Here is a 16,755-nt window from a genome sequence, read left to right as displayed (position 1 = left end):
TTTACAGGTTGGTCCTGCCCAGATCCTGCCTCTAAGTATGTGGTTACCGCCCATCACACCCACTTTAAGAGTTGGTCCCACCCAGACCCTGCCTTTATATAGGTGGAGAACACCCATCGTGCCTACTTTACAGGTTGGTCCCACCCAGATCCTGCCTCTAAGTATGCAGGGACTGCCCAACACACCCACTTTAAGAGTTGGTCCCGCCCAGACTCTACCTTTATATAGGTGGGAACCACCCATCGTGCATAATTTACAGGTTGGTCCCGCCCAGATCCTGCCTCTAAGTATGCGGTTACCACTCATCACACCCACTTTAAGAGTTGGTCCCGCCCAGACCCTGCCTTTATATAGGTGGGGACCACCCACCGTGCCTACTTTACAAGTTGGTCCCACCCAGATCCTGCCTCTAAGTGTGCGGTTACCGCCCATCACACCCACTTTAAGAGTTGGTCCCACCCAGACCCTGCCTTTATATAGGTGTGGAACACTCATCGTTCCTACTTTACAAGGTGGTCCTGCCCTGACCCTGCCTCTTAGTATGCAGAGACTGCCCAACACACCCACTTTAAGAGTTGGTCCCGCCCAGACTCTACCTTTATATAGGTGGGAACCACCCACCGTGCCTAATTTACAGGTTGGTCCCGCCCAGATCCTGCCTCTAAGTATGCGGTTACCACTCATCACATCCACTTTAAGAGTTGGTCCCGCCCAGACCCTGCCTTTATATAGATGGGAACCACCCATCATGCCTAATTTACAGGTTGGTCCCGCCCAGATCATGCCTCTAAGTATGCGGTTACCGCCCATCACACCCACTTAAAGAGTTGTTCCTGTCCAGACCCTGCCCTTATATAGGTGGAGAACACCCATCGTGCCTGCTTTACAGGTTGGTCCTTCTTAGAATCTGCCCCTAAATATGCAGGAACCACCCATCATACCAACTTTGAGAATTGGTCCTACACATTGAGGTCCTAGATCCTGACCGCTGTTAACCCCGCCCACCATCTGCCACCTTGTAGTTTGTTCCCGAGTAGACTCCACCTCTAAATATGCAATTGAGTGGCCATCACACCCACTTTAAGAGTTGATCCTGCCCAGACTCTGCCCTTATATGGTGAGGACCGCCCACCATCACACCCACTTTACAGGTTGGTCCTACTCAGACCCTGCCTCTTAATATGCGGGTACCGCCCATCACACCCACTTAAAGAGTTTATCCCGCCCAGACCCTGCCCTTATATAGGTGGGGACTGTGCATCTTGTCTATTTTACAGGTTGGTCCTGCTCAGGCCCCACCTTTAAGTATGCGGGGACCGCCCATCATACCTAGTTTAACAGTTGGTCCTTCCCATGCCTTGCCTCTAAATTAGTAGGGATTGCCCATCATGCCCTTCTTATGGGTTGGTCCCACCTAGGTCCCTGCCTTTAAATATCTAGGGACCGCCCACCATGCCCACTTTATTGGTGATTCTGCCCAGACCTCACCTCTAAACTCTCATGGTCCCCAACACTGCAATTAATGATCTTTGGAGTTACAGTAATCCAATAAGGTTGATGCTGTGATCCCAGGACACTGCCCGGGACACATCACTGGTGGGGCAAAGGGACAAGATATACGGGACTATCCTTGCAAATCTGGGACAGTTGACATCTAAGAACAGATTACAAATTGATCTTTCTTCCTGGATGTGAATCATTATTTCATCCCCTCCCTTACTCTGTATGACACACATCTGCCTCCACTCTGTACCATCTGTACCCCCCTTCCTCTGTACTGCCCCCCTCTGTCTCTCCCCCAGGGGTGACTCCGCACTAACATACTTTCATATTTGGATTTCGCAGTTACCCCGGAGCGGAAAGCCAGGAGTTGGAAGAATTTCTGCCCCATGTCTCCGGGAAGGAGAAGCAGCGATTTACTGATGTGAGTACCCTATGTGACATAGTTAGGGGTAAAGAGCTCTGCCTGGCAGGGTGACACGGTTGGGGTTGAAAACCTCCATCCACCGGGGTCATATGGTCAGGGGGTGATGAGCTTGGTCTGGTGGGGTCACATGGTCAGGGAGGTATTGGGCCCCATCTGTTGAGGAAACATGGTCAAGGGGGGTAATGAGCTCTGTTTGGTGGGGTCACATGGTGAGGGGGTGATGAGCTCTGTTTAGTGGGGTCACATGGTCAGGGGGGGGATAAGCTCTGTTTGGTGGGGTCACATGGTCAGGGGGGGGATAAGCTCTGTTTGGTGGGGTCACATGGTCAGGGGGGTGATCACCGCTGTTTGGTGGGGTCACATGGCCAGGGGGGTGATCACCTCGGTTTGGGGTGATATGGTCAGGGAGGTAGTGAGCTCTGTTTGGTGGGGTCACATGGCCAGGGGGGTTATCACTTCTGTTTGATGGGGTCATTTGGTCAGGGAGTTGGTGAACTCTGTTTGGTGGGGGTCACATGGTCGGGGGGGGTGATCACCCCTGTTTTGGTGGGGTCACATGGTTGGGGGGGGGTGATGAACTCATCTGGCGGGGTAATGCAGTCGGGGGGGGGGGGGGTGATAATAAACTCCATTCTGATTGTATCTCCTTCTCCTGCAGTTCGAGGGGAAGACCTCCTTCGGAATGTCCGTGTTCAATCTCAGCAACGCCATCATGGGAAGCGGCATCCTGGGCCTGGCATACGCCATGGCGAACACCGGAATCCTCCTCTTCCTGTGAGTACCTCCTCCAAGGAACAGTCAGCCAATCATCATCTGATCTGCGATAGGGCCCCATGTAGGGAATGCTGGAACTTGTAGTGTACAATGCATGATTCCCAATCCTCCCCCTATTACAAATATAAGGACAGCCACTGCCGTCCTGAAAATGCTAAATGACTGGCTTCAGTACTACAAGACTGGGGACTCGCATGCAGATATGGCGTTCTGACTTCACTGGCCGCATGCTTGTACCAGTTGACTAATCTAGACAAGTCAGAGGATTAACATGCCAGCCTGGCAATCTGTATTTTGAAAATGAAGGCAAAGATGGCGGCCTTCATATGGTTTTCCCTGCCTTAGCCGATATGCGTGCAGCATTGTGCGTAGGACACGCCCCTTTCTGGCTCGCTGCCACCATAGATGAATGAGTCATCACTCTGCTGCAGGCAGGGGGAAGCATTTCCTCAATCGTCCCCCCCCCCCAGTGATCAGACTGCTTCATTGTAATTTTGTCTGGGCTGTGATGACAACACCTCTCTTGCAGGCAGGATGAAGCATTTCCTTAGTCTCTCTCTCTCCCTCCCCCATCAGTGATCAGACTGCTTCAATGTAACTTTGCCTAGGCTGAGATGATGTCATCAGTCTGCTGCAGGCAGGGGGAAGCATTTCCTCAGTCTCCCCTCCCCCTCAGTGATTAGACTACTTCATTGTAACTTTTCCTAGGCGGAGATGATGTCATCAGTCTGCTGCAGGCAGGGGGAAGCATTTCCTCAGTCTCCCCTCCCCCTCAGTGATTAGACTACTTCATTGTAACTTTTCCTAGGCGGAGATGATGTCATCAGTCTGCTGCAGGCAGGGGGAAGCATTTCCTCAGTCTCCCCTCCCCCTCAGTGATTAGACTACTTCATTGTAACTTTTCCTAGGCTGAAATGATGTCATCAGTCTGCTGCAGGCAAGGGGAAGCATTTCCTCAGCCCCCCCCCCAGTGATTAGACTGCTTCTTTGTCTTTGTAACTTTGCCTAGGCTGAGACTATGTCATCAGTCTGCTGCAGGCAGGGGGAAGCATTTCCTCAGTCCCCCCCCCCTCAGTCATCAGACTGCTTCATTGTAACTTTTCCTAGGCGGAGATGATGTCATCACTCTGCTGCAGGCAGGAGGAAGCATTTCCCCAGTCCCCCCTTCCCCCAGTGATCAGACTGCTTCATTGTAACTTTGCCTAGGCTGAGATGATGTCATCAGTCTGCTGCAGGCAAGGGGAAGCATTTCCTCAGTCTCCCCCCCCCCCCTTCCCTCCCAATGATCAGACTGCTTCATTGTAACTTACAAGGCGAGAAGCTGCAGCAGGCAGCAGGGGGCTGATCTGTGTCATACATTTGCACAGTCACCAGGATTTACATGATTGTGTCATCTCTGAGCCGGCATCTCAGTCTGGGAAGTAGATGGCGACCCTGGGTGATGCCTGAACAAAGATGGCGCTGTCCTTTTGGAGATAAAAGCAGACATAGGACATAGATCAGGATTTGGTGACTTCACCATGAACGGTGTCCCCGGGACGAGGAGCAGACACGCTGTACTGGATGTGAAACAGAAGTCAGGGGACGGTCTGTCCGTCTCAGTGAGGAGCGAGGCACACGGCGTCTCTGCGGCGGGCGCTGTGCCCAGGTGGCACCGCTCCTGCCATCCCAGGCCGGACACCTGATCCGCCGTCCGGGGACAGTGACGCCGCAGTCGGTGTAGCGGAAGAGGTTGGCGCTGCCTTTGTCTGGCTGGGGAATAATCGTCCCTTGTACGCGTTGCGGGGAATGCGGAGAGCCGCCGGTGTCAGGTGACTGCATAGAGGATGTGACCCGATACCCCGTGACCTTTCACCTTCTATAAATAGGAGCTGTACTGTTGTAGGTTCAAAACTCCGCCCCCTGCCAGCAGAAAATAGGGCGAGACAAATATAGCGCAAAGGAGATGTAACCCCAAACTGGAGGATGTTCCGTTCTCTCCGCGCGCTGCAGATTATAAACGGCTCCATTCAAATAATAAAATATTTTTTTGTTACATCTCAGTGCTGATCTCCTGTCGCCTCTTTGCAGCCACTTCCTATCTCCATGCACTCCAGTGATGGCTGCACAGCATTTCTCAGGATGGGATTTCTGATGGTGACAACGGTAGACCATGTCTGTGTAATGTGTGCTGACGTGGCCACTTGTAGTCTCCATTGTGCCTGAATAAGGATTACAGGGTGACAACGCAGGAGCACAACTGGGAGACAGGGACAGAGCGTTGTCACCCTATAACAGGAAGTGCCTGAGCAAGGATGACAGGGTGACAACACAGGAGCACAACTAGGAGACAGGGACAGAGTGTTGTCACCCTATAACAGGAAGTGCCTGAGCAAGGATAACAGGGTGACAACACAGGAGCACAATTAGAAGAGAGGGACAGAGAGTTGTCACCATATAACAGGTAGTGCCTGAATAAGGATAACAGGGTGACAACGCAGAAGTACAACTGGGAGACAGGGACAGAGCGTTGTCACCCTATAACAGGAAGTGCCTGAGCAGGGATGACAGGTTGACAACACAGGAGCACAATTAGAAGACAGGGACAGAGTGTTTTCACCCTATAACAGGAAGTGCCTGAGCAAGGATGACAGGGTGACAACACAGGAGCACAACTAGGAGACAGGGACAGAGTGTTGTCACCCTATAACAGGAAGTGCCTGAGCAAGGATAACAGGGTGACAACACAGGAGCACAATTAGAAGAGAGGGACAGAGAGTTGTCACCATATAACAGGTAGTGCCTGAATAAGGATAACAGGGTGACAACGCAGAAGTACAACTGGGAGACAGGGACAGAGCGTTGTCACCCTATAACAGGAAGTGCCTGAGCAGGGATGACAGGTTGACAACACAGGAGCACAATTAGAAGACAGGGACAGAGTGTTTTCACCCTATAACAGGAAGTGCCTGAGCAAGGATGACAGGGTGACAACACAGGAGCACAACTAGGAGACAGGGACAGAGTGTTGTCACCCTATAACAGGAAGTGCCTGAGCAAGGATAACAGGGTGACAACACAGGAGCACAATTAGAAGAGAGGGACAGAGAGTTGTCACCATATAACAGGTAGTGCCTGAATAAGGATAACAGGGTGACAACGCAGAAGTACAACTGGGAGACAGGGACAGAGCGTTGTCACCCTATAACAGGAAGTGCCTGAGCAGGGATGACAGGTTGACAACACAGGAGCACAATTAGAAGACAGGGACAGAGTGTTTTCACCCTATAACAGGAAGTGCCTGAATAAGGATGACAGGGTGACAACGCAGGAGCACAATTGGGAGACAGGGACATAACGTTGTCACTCTATAACAGAAAGTGCCTGAGCAAGGATGACAGGGTGACAACGCAGGAGCACAATTAAAGCACAGGGACAGAACGTTGTCACCCTATAAGAGGAAGTGCCTGAACAAGGATATTAGGGTGACAACACAGGAGCACAATTGGGAGACAGGGACAGAGTGTTGTCACACTATACCAGGAAGTGCCTGAATAAGGATGACAGGGTGACAACACAGGAGTACAATTGGGAGACAGGGACAGAGTGTTGTCATCCTATAACAGGAAGTGCCTGAGCAAGGATGACAGGGTGACAACCCAGGAGCACGACTAGGAGACAGGGACATAACGTTGTCACTCTATAACAGGACATGCCTGAATAAGGATGACAGGGTGACAACGCAGGAGCACAATTAGAAGACAGGGACAGAGCGTTGTCACCCTATAGGAGTAAGTGCCTGAACAAGGATGACATGGTGACAACGCAGGAGCACAACTGGGAGACAGGGGCAGAGCGTTGTCACCCTATAACAGGAAGTGCCTGAATAAGGATGACAGGGTGACAACACAGGAGCACAACTGGGAGACAGGGACACAGCATTGACACCCTGTAACAGGATCTATCTATCTATGGTAAGTTCCATGTACAGAGAGGAGAATATAGGGAATGCCCCCCCCCCGGATGTGGAATGAAGGGTCCGGACAGGTAGTAACAATGTATCACACTGAGGAGATGATTGGGGGTCAGTGACTGCAGTGGTGGAGGAAGCGCTCTGCTCTTTATTTTTGGGAGCGCTCACACCTGGCGTCCAGAACGGAATTGGCGATCCTTTTATCTCTGCCCCCCCCCCCCCCCCCTCACATACCAGCTGCTCATTCCCATGACTCAGGGTCGGTAACAGGATCCCAACGCCGTCCGCTGCCAATCCCAGCCGCTCTGCCATGTGTATCCGCCTCTTCCACCCAACTGTCTCCTCCGCCATACACACGTCGCCGAGTCTTGTGCCTGACATGGAGCGCAGGCGACCAATCCCAACATGCTTCATGTACAGTGGGTACGGAAAGTATTCAGACCCCCTTAAATTTTTCACTCTTTTTTATATTGCAGCCATTTGCTAAAATCATTTAGGTTCATTCTTCTTCCTCATGAATGTACACATAGCACCCCATACTGACAGAAAAACACAGAATTGTTGACATTGTTGCAGATTTATTAAAAAAGAAAAACTGAAATATCACATGGTCCTAAGTATTCAGACCCTTTTCTGTGACACTCATATATTTAACTCAGGTGCTTTCCATTTCTTCTGATCATCCTTGAGATGGTTCTACACCTTCATTTGAGTCCAGCTGTGTTTGATTATACTGATTGGACTTGATTAGGAAAGCCACACACCTGTCTATATAAGAACTTCCAGATCACAATGCATGTCAGAGCAAATGAGAATCATGAGGTCAAAGGAACTGCCTGAAGAGCTCAGAGACAGAATTGTGGCAAGGCACGGATCTGGCCAAGGTTACAAAAAGATTTCTGCTGCACTTAAGGTTCCTAAGGGCACAGTGGCCTCCATAATCCTCAAATGGAAGACGTTTGGGACGACCAGAACCCTTCCTAGAGCTGGCCGTCCGGCCAAACTGAGCTATCGGGGGAGAAGAGCCTTGGTGAGAGAGGTAAAGAAGAACCCAAAGATCACTGTGGCTGAGCTCCAGAGATGCAGTCAGGAGATGGGAGAAAGTTGTAGAAAGTCAACCATCACTGCAGCCCTCCACCAGTCGGGGCTTTATGGCAGAGTGGCCCGACGGAAGCCTCTCCTCAGTGTAAGACACATGAAAGCCCGCATGGAGTTTGCTAAAAAAACACCTGAAGGACTCCAAGATGGTGAGAAATAAGATTCTCTGGTCTGATGAGACCAAAATAGAACTTTTTGGCCTTAATTCTAAGCGGTATGTGTGGAGAAAACCAGGCACTGCTCATCACCTGTCCAATACAGTCCCAACAGTGAAGCATGGTGGTGGCAGCATCATGCTGTGGGGGTGTTTTTCAGCTGCAGGGACAGGACGACTGGTTGCAATCGAGGGAAAGATGAATGCGGCCAAGTACAGGGATATCCTGGACAAAAACCTTCTCCAGAGTGCTCTGGACCTCAGACTGGGCCGAAGGTTTACCTTCCAACAAGACAATGACCCTAAGCACACAGCTAAAATAACGAAGGAGTGGCTTCACAACAACTCCGTGACTGTTCTTGAATGGCCCAGCCAGAGACCTCACTTAAACCCAATTGAGCATCTCTGGAGAGACCTAAAAATGGCCGTCCACCAACGTTTACCATCCAACCTGACAGAACTGGAGAGGATCTGCAAGGAGGAATGGCAGAGGACCCCCAAATCCAGGTGTGAAAGACTTGTTGCATCTTTCCCAAAAAGACTCCTGGCTGTATTAGATCAAAAGGGGGCTTCTAATAAATACTGAGCAAAGGGTCTGAATACTTAGGACCATGTGATATTTCAGTTTTTCTTTTTTAATAAATCTGCAACAATGTGAACAATTCTGTGTTTTTCTGTCAGTATGGGGTGCTATGTGTACATTCATGAGGAAGAAGAATGAACCTAAATGATTTTAGCAAATGGCTGCAATATAACAAAGAGTGAAAAATTAAAGGGGGTCTGAATACTTTCCGTACCCACTGTATGTTCTACAAACAATCGACCAGTGGGATGCCTGAAGACGCCCCCGTGACCTTCTCCCTCTATTACAGCTACACAGAAATCCCGATTAGAATGTAAGCTCTTGTGAGCCAGGCCCTGTGACTGTCCTGATATTCCCGGTGTTATAAAATGAGTGGTTCTGGGGCGTCGGTAGATTTCAATGCACAGCTCAGGTAGGGGTTAGAATGGGTTTTCAGGGGTTAGTTTAGTGTTAGGGGGGTAAATTACCTGTTTGGGGTAAAATCTGTATTGCATTTGTACTGCATGACCTCTGTAAGCAATACAATTTTTTTTTTCAGCATAGCAGTTAAGATTAGCCCAGTAAACGTAAAAAGGAGCCAAGAGCGCCATCTGCAGTTGCAAATTAAATTTTCTTATGCATTATGTCATTTATGAACACAGCCAAGGGGCTTACTTATAAATCAGTAAGGCTCGGTTCACACATGTCCGATTTTCCCCTGCAAATTTCCAAGGCAGCTGTTCGGCGGTTCAGCTGCGATTTAGATGCGGTTCAGATGCAAATTTTTGGTGCAGGCAGCCATTGGCGTCTTCAATAATAGGAGCAGGACAGAAAGCTGACCGCCGTGTCCTTAACAACGGATGAGTCGTCAGCTGTCAGCGGGTTCCCCGCTGAATTTTGGCAGATTTTAAGGGGAACCCCATGCCAAAACTAAGAAGAAAACCGCGTGGGTTCCTCCACCCCAAATCTATACCAGACCCCTAGGACTGGCATGGATTTTGAGGGGAACCCCATGCCAAAACTGAGAAGAAAACGGTGTGGGTTCCCCCACCCCAAATCTATACCAGACCCCTAGGACTGGCATGGATTTTGAGGGGAACCCCATGCCAAAACTGAGAAGAAAATGTCCTGGGTTCCCCCATCCCCAAATTTATACCAGACCCTTAGGACTGGTATGGATTTTGAGGGGAACCCCATGCCAAAACTAAGAAGAAAACCGCGTGGGTTCCCCCACCCCAAAATTATACCAGACCCTTAAAACTGGTACGGATTTTAAGGGGAACCCCATGCCAAAATTTAGAAGAAAACCGCGTGGGTTCCTCCACCCCAAATCTATACCAGACCCTTAGGACTGGCATGGATTTTGAGGGGAACCCCATGCCAAAACTGAGAAGAAAACGGTGTGGGTTCCCCCACCCCAAATCTATACCAGACCCCTAGGACTGGCATGGATTTTGAGGGGAACCCCATGCCAAAACTGAGAAGAAAATGTCCTGGGTTCCCCCATCCCCAAATTTATACCAGACCCTTAGGACTGGTATGGATTTTGAGGGGAACCCCATGCCAAAACTAAGAAGAAAACCGCGTGGGTTCCCCCACCCCAAAATTATACCAGACCCTTAGGACTGGTACGGATTTTAAGGGGAACCCCATGCCAAAATTTAGAAGAAAACCGCGTGGGTTCCTCCACCCCAAATCTATACCAGACCCTTAGGACTGGTATGGATTTTGAGGGGAACCCCCATGGCTAAATGTTTTACAAAAATGGCTTGGGGTCCCCTCCAAAATCCACACCAGACCCTTATCTGAGCATGCAGGAAAGGGGGGGGGGGGCGAGTGAGTGCCCCACCTCCCCGCCACCTCTCCTGAACCATACCAGGCCACTTGCCCTCAATATGGGGGGGGGGGGGGTTGCATTGGGGCAGGGGGTACCAAAAAAGTGTCAAAAAGAAATAAAAACACAGAGCCAATGGAAACATCGGCTGCGGTGCCGACATCGCCGGATTCTAGGACAGATAAATGTCCTAATATTAACCGCTTTCGGACTGCCCTCCGCAGAAATACTGTGGCAGACTGGCCCTCCTGCATGAACTGCCGTAGGTATACGTCGGTCGCGCACCTACAGCTAGGGGGCGAGTGCGCACCGCCGGTGGTGCACACCGGCCCCCACTCATCAGCGGGGAAGCCGATGCATGGGGCAGGCGGCTCCGATTGCCGCCTGACACCCGCGATCGCTCCCCGCTGAGAGAGAAGGACGGATGTTGTAAACACAGCCAACCGCTCTTCTCTCTGCAATGATCACAGAGCGCCTGTGATCCTTCTATATAGGAACACAGGTCTCTATGGTCATTTCACAAGCCCTGCCCCCTTACAGTTAGAATCACTCCCCTAGGCTTACATTTAACCCCTTGATCACCTATACTGTGAAAACCCCTTCCCTGCCAGTGTCATTATTACAGTAACAGTGCATATTTATAGCACTGATTACTGTAGTAATGTCAGTGGTCCCCCCAAAAGTGTCAAAAATGTCAGTTAGGGGTCCGATCTGTCCGCCGCAATGTCGCAGTCCCGCTAAAAATCGCAGATCGCCGCCATTACTAGTAAAAAAAAAAAACAATAAAAATTTACATAAATATTTCCTGTAGTTTGTAGATGTGATAACTATTGCGCAAACCAATCAAAATACACTTATTGCGATTTTTTGTTTTACCAAAAATATAAATATGTAGCAGAAAACAAATTGGCCTAAAATGATGAAAATTTTTGATTTTTACATTTTTTTTGGGGGGGGGGGGGGATGTTATATAGCATAAAGTAAAAAATATTGTTTTTTTTTTTTTCAGAATTGTCGCTCTTTTTTTGTTTATAGTGCAAAAAATAAAAATTGCACAGGTGATCAAATACCACCAAAAGAAAGCTCTATTTGTGGGGAAAAAAAAGGACATCCATTTTATTAGGGTACAGCGTCGCACGACCGCACAATTGTCAGTTAAATTAACGCAGTGCCGAATCGCAAAAAATGGCCTGGTCATTAAGGGGGTAAATCCTCCCGGTCCAGAAGTTGTTAAAAGTCAGCAGCTACAGTATGTGTACAGTGTGTGTAGCTGCTGACTTTAAATTTTTGGAGGGGGGAGGGGCGGAACCCCGCTTTAAGAACTGTCAGATGGAGGTGCGGGTTCTTGCGGGCTTTATGGGTTCATGTCACGCGAATCGGACGCGGTTCAAAACGCATCCCATTCGCATATACGTGAAAGGAGCCGGTGGTGAATCAATCGCTGTGACTTGAAACGCGTGCTCCAGGAAGATTCACCTGCAGTCAATGTTTGGTGAATGACAGAATAACTGCTTTTGCACCTTTGGGATTTGTAACCTCCGTTGTGTTCTTTGGATTCAGGTTCCTCCTGACGGCCGTCGCCCTCCTCTCCACCTACTCCATCCATCTGCTGCTGAAGTCTTCGGGAATTGTCGGTGAGTCTCCTGAGCGGGGCTTTTGTACTCAGAGAATAACTACAGGAACTCCCTCTTTAGGAGGAGTCACCCCTTGTCCCCACCCACCCCCCACCGCCCCTTTTAGAGAATACAGAACCAAATAACATTTGTGGTATTAAGTCATTTGTATGGAATTTGTGAATGACAACAAGAAAAGCAGTAAAATAGATCCCCTGCAGCCAACAATAGACCCCCCTCACAGCAACAATAGGCCCCCCTTACAGCAACAATAGACCCCCCCTCACAGCAACAATAGATCTCCCTCACAGCAACAATAGATCCCCCTCACAGCAACAATAGACCCCCCAGCAGCAGCATCAGATCCCCCGACAGACAGCATCAATAGACCCTCCAACAGCCAGCTACATAGACTGCTGCCTCAACAGTAGATCCCTCCCAGCAACATAAGATCTACCACAGCAACAGTGGGTCCCCCACCACCAACAATAGACCCCACCCAAGCAGCAGTGGACCACCCGCAACAAAATACCCCCCCCCACAACAACAATAGACCCCCCCCAGCAGCAGCTTCAGATCCCCCACAGACGGCGTCACTAGACCCGCCAGCTACATAGACTGCTCTCTCTACAGTAAATCCCTCCCAGCAACATAAGATCTACCCCAGCAACAGTGGGTCCCCCGCGACCAACAATAGACCACCCCCCCCTCCCCCCGTGCAAGACTAGATCCCTTCAAGAGACAATATATCCCCAGCAGCAGCAATAGACCTCCCAAGCACCAATAAACTCTCCTGCAGAAATAGATCCTCTCCAGCAACAATAGACCCCCCCCCCAGCAACAGTGGACCACCCACAACAAAATACCCCCCCACAACAACAATAGACCCCCCCAGCTTCAGCATCAGATCCCCCCACATACAGCATCAATAGACCCTCCAGCAGCCAGCCACATAGACTGCTCCCTCAACAGTAGATCCCTCCCAGCAACATAAGATCTACCCCAGCAACAGTGGGTCCCCCGCGACCAACAATAGACCCCCCCTCCCCCCGTGCAAGACTAGATCCCTTCAAGAGACAATATATCCCCAGCAGCAGCAATAGACCTCCCAAGCACCAATAAGCTCTCCTGCAGAAATAGATCCTCTCCAGCAACAATAGACCCCCCCCCAGCAACAGTGGACCACCCACAACAAAATACCCCCCCACAACAACAATAGACCCCCCCAGCATCAGCATCAGATCCCCCCACATACAGCATTAATAGACCCTCCAGCAGCAAGCTACATAGACTGCTCCCTCAAAGTAGATCCCTCCCAGCAACATAAGATCTACCCCAGCAACAGTGGGTCCCCCACCAGTGCCACCACTAACAATAGACCCCCCCCCCCCCAGCAAAACGAGATCCCTTCCAGAGACAATATATCCCCAGCAGCAGCAATAGACCTCCCAAGTACCAATAAACTCTCCTGAAGAAATAGATCTCCTCCAGCAACAATAGATCCCCCAGCAGCCGGCATCAATAGACACTGTAGCACAACCCAGTACTCCTTGCCATTACATATATTCAGTGCTGGAGGTGCGGGAACTGTGTCCCCCCCCCCCCCCCCCACGTTCCTGTATCGGTTTCCTGTCATGTGACAGCGAGAATTCTCTTCCCGGGAGCCAGTGCTTAGAGATTGCTGACTCTTCTGAGAATGCTATTCGACTGGCTGTTGGGTTGATGCTATGATCTGAGTAAGCAAATCAGAGGCTCCAATTTCACCACACTGAAGCCAGGGACAGCCAGGCGCTTGGTATTTTTATAATGAGATCAGCAATGCCCGTTGATGTATTCCCCATCCCCCCCTGATTTCCTCTGTGTGTGGCTCAGTCTCTCTCTCTCCCTTGCAGGGATTCGCGCCTATGAACAGCTGGGGCAAAAAGCCTTCGGGACTCCCGGCAAGATGGCCGCCGCCATTGCTATAACTCTGCAGAACATCGGAGGTAATTTTTTTTTTTTTTTAAGCAAATAATATTGTGATAAAGATCTAGGGGTGACTACAAGTCCCAACATGGTGAAATGATGGTGTCACCCTCCCCTGATTCTCTGCTAAAGAAAGTAGAGCTTTGAGAGAGTGATACTTTCATTATAACCTTGTGGGAGGGGCAGAGACACACATCCCACCATTGTGGGAGGGGCAGAGACACATCTCACCATTGTGGGAGGGGCAGAGACACATCTCACCATTGTGGGAGGGGCAGAGACACACATCTCACCGTTGAGGGAGGGCAGAGACACACATCTCACCGTTGTGGGAGGGGCAGAGACACACATCTCACCGTTGTGGGAGGGGCAGAGACACACATCTCACCGTTGTGGGAGGGGCAGAGACACACATCTCACCGTTGTGGGGGGGGAAGAAACATAAATCTCACCATTGTAGGAGGGGCAGAGACACGCATCTCACAATTGTGGGAGGGGCAGAGACACGCATCTCACCATTGTGGGAGGGGCAGAGAAACACTTCCTACCTTTGTGGGAGGGCCAGAGACACACATCTCACCAATGTGGGAGGGGCAGAGACACACATCTCACCATTGTGGGAGGGGCAGAGACACACATCTCACCATTGTGGGAGGGGCAGAGAAACACTTCCTACCTTGTGGGAGGGCCAAAGACACACATCTCACCAATGTGGGAGGGGCAGAGACACACATCTCACCATTGTGGGAGGGGCAAAGACACACATCTCACCAATGTGGGAGGGGCAGAGACACACATCTCACCATTGTGGGAGGGGCAGAGACACACATCTCACCATTGTGGGAGGGGCAGACACACGCATCTCACAATTGTGGGAGGGGCAGAGACACATCTTACCAACGTGGGAGGGGCAGAGACACGCATCTCACCATTGTGGGAGGGGCAGAGAAACACTTCCTACCATTGTGGGAGGAGCAGAGACAAACATCTCACCAATGTGGGAGGGGCAGAGACACACATCTCACCATTGTGGGAGGGGCAAAGACACACATCTCACCAATGTGGGAGGGGCAGAGACACACATCTCACCATTGTGGGAGGGGCAGAGACACACATCTCACCATTGTGGGAGGGGCAGACACACGCATCTCACAATTGTGGGAGGGGCAGAGACACATCTTACCAACATGGGAGGGGCAGAGACACGCATCTCACCATTGTGGGAGGGGCAGAGAAACACTTCCTACCATTGTGGGAGGAGCAGAGACAAACATCTCACCAATGTGGGAGGGGCAGAGACACACATCTCACCATTGTGGGAGGGGCAGAGACACAAATTTCACCATTATAGGAGGGGCAGAGACACAAATCCCACCATTGTAGAAAGAGCAGAGAAACAAACCTCACCAATGTGGGAGGGTCAGGGACACGGATCTCACCCTTGTTGGAGGGGCAGAGACACTCATCTCACTATTGCGGGAGAGGTAGAGACACAATCCTCATATTGTGGGAGGGGCATAGACACAAACCTCATATTGTGGGAGGGGCAGAGACACAAACATTTTTTGTTTTGAAGTTGACCCTGAACTTTTCTCTTTGTCCCCAGCCATGTCCAGTTACTTGTATATTGTGAAGTCGGAGTTGCCTCTCGTCATTCAGACATTCCTCAAACTCTCAGAAAAAACTCCGTAAGTGACATTATCGGTGTTCATGTCAGATATTAATTATTTAGAACATCTGAACAGATTTTTATTAGAGTTCCTGAATACCTGTCGGGGGTTCAAACCGATTCCATTGTATCCAAAATGTAACAAAAAGTTCTGTCCTCAGATATACTTTCATTTATTATCTGGGAGAAGAAAATCCCGGAGTGGGGCTTTAATTCTAGTCAGAATTTCCGGGACCAGCTTGCTGAGATTCTCCAAATTTAAAGGGTAACTCCACTTTCGTGAGGGGGGGGGGGATCTAGCATATACAATTGCTACACAAGTCATATTGTAATTGAATGTTATTAAAAATGACCTTTTCGTTTCACACAGATGATATACAGAGTCCCCCCCCCCCCCCCCAGAAATGTAATTTCCTGCTTGTGTGATTGGCTCACTGATTTTCCCAGAAGTCTGCACTAAGATACAAGTCAGGTTTTGGGAATCCCCTGCAACAAAAATGTCATTTTTTTGGTGAGATACTCAAAAAGGGAAATCATGTCTAAAGGGATGCAGACCCTGTCGCTTCATCAGAGCCCTGCAGGTGCAGCAGCTGATTGATAATTGTAAAGTCACTCCCATTCACATGAATTTTGCACATGGACACAGGAAAACAAACAGCTATTTCTTTAGAATGACAAGAGAAGGAATCTGCTACAAAGTTTGTTATAATCCCTGCAGTGTACAGAGATCACTCGGTGGGGGCAGGGCCATCTTTAACACAGGGCAAAAGGGGCAGCTGCCCTGGGCCCAGTCAATGTTGTGGGGCCCAAAGCAGCTGCCTCTTGAGCCCCCACTGCCTGCAAACAGTTGATAATTGAATTTGGGGGGGCCCAAGATAATGTTTGCCCAGGGTCCAATCAATATTTAGGACGACCCTGGATGGGGGGGAGGGGGAGTTTCTTCTCATTAAAAGTGGAGTTAATCTTAAATTTGGAGCTGGAGAGGTCAAAGCTGCAGCATGCTGGTTTCTCGCTATTTCCAAAGCTAGCACTCCGAGGATAAGGATCCTTATTCTTCCATTGGGGGAGATTTACTAAAGCTGGAGAGTGCAAAATCTGGTGCAGATCTGCATGGCAGCCAATCAGCTTCTAATTTCAGCTTCAATTAAAGTTATATTAACCACTTCTGGACTGGAAGATTTCCCCCCTTAATGACCAGGCCATGTTT

General features: G+C 49.9%; 1 protein-coding gene across 2 annotated transcripts in view; it reads left to right on the top strand.

The window, feature by feature from the left end:
• SLC38A3 (solute carrier family 38 member 3) overlaps positions 1 to 16,755 on the top strand; it is a 118,204-nt gene that overhangs the window by 63,783 nt on the left and 37,666 nt on the right. For both annotated transcript variants that reach the window (XM_082265189.1, XM_082265188.1), the window contains exons 3-7: positions 1,846 to 1,924; positions 2,586 to 2,701; positions 11,862 to 11,935; positions 13,807 to 13,899; positions 15,486 to 15,567. In XM_082265189.1, the coding sequence (XP_082121315.1) occupies positions 1,846 to 1,924; positions 2,586 to 2,701; positions 11,862 to 11,935; positions 13,807 to 13,899; positions 15,486 to 15,567 (444 nt within the window). The remainder of the gene's footprint in view (positions 1 to 1,845; positions 1,925 to 2,585; positions 2,702 to 11,861; positions 11,936 to 13,806; positions 13,900 to 15,485; positions 15,568 to 16,755) is intronic.

Source organism: Pelophylax lessonae (genome assembly GCF_965119305.1).
Source record: "Pelophylax lessonae genome assembly, chromosome: 8".
Taxonomy (NCBI): Eukaryota; Metazoa; Chordata; class Amphibia; order Anura; family Ranidae; genus Pelophylax; species Pelophylax lessonae.
Note: the sequence above shows the minus strand (reverse complement) of the source record. Positions and strands in the feature narration are given on the sequence as shown.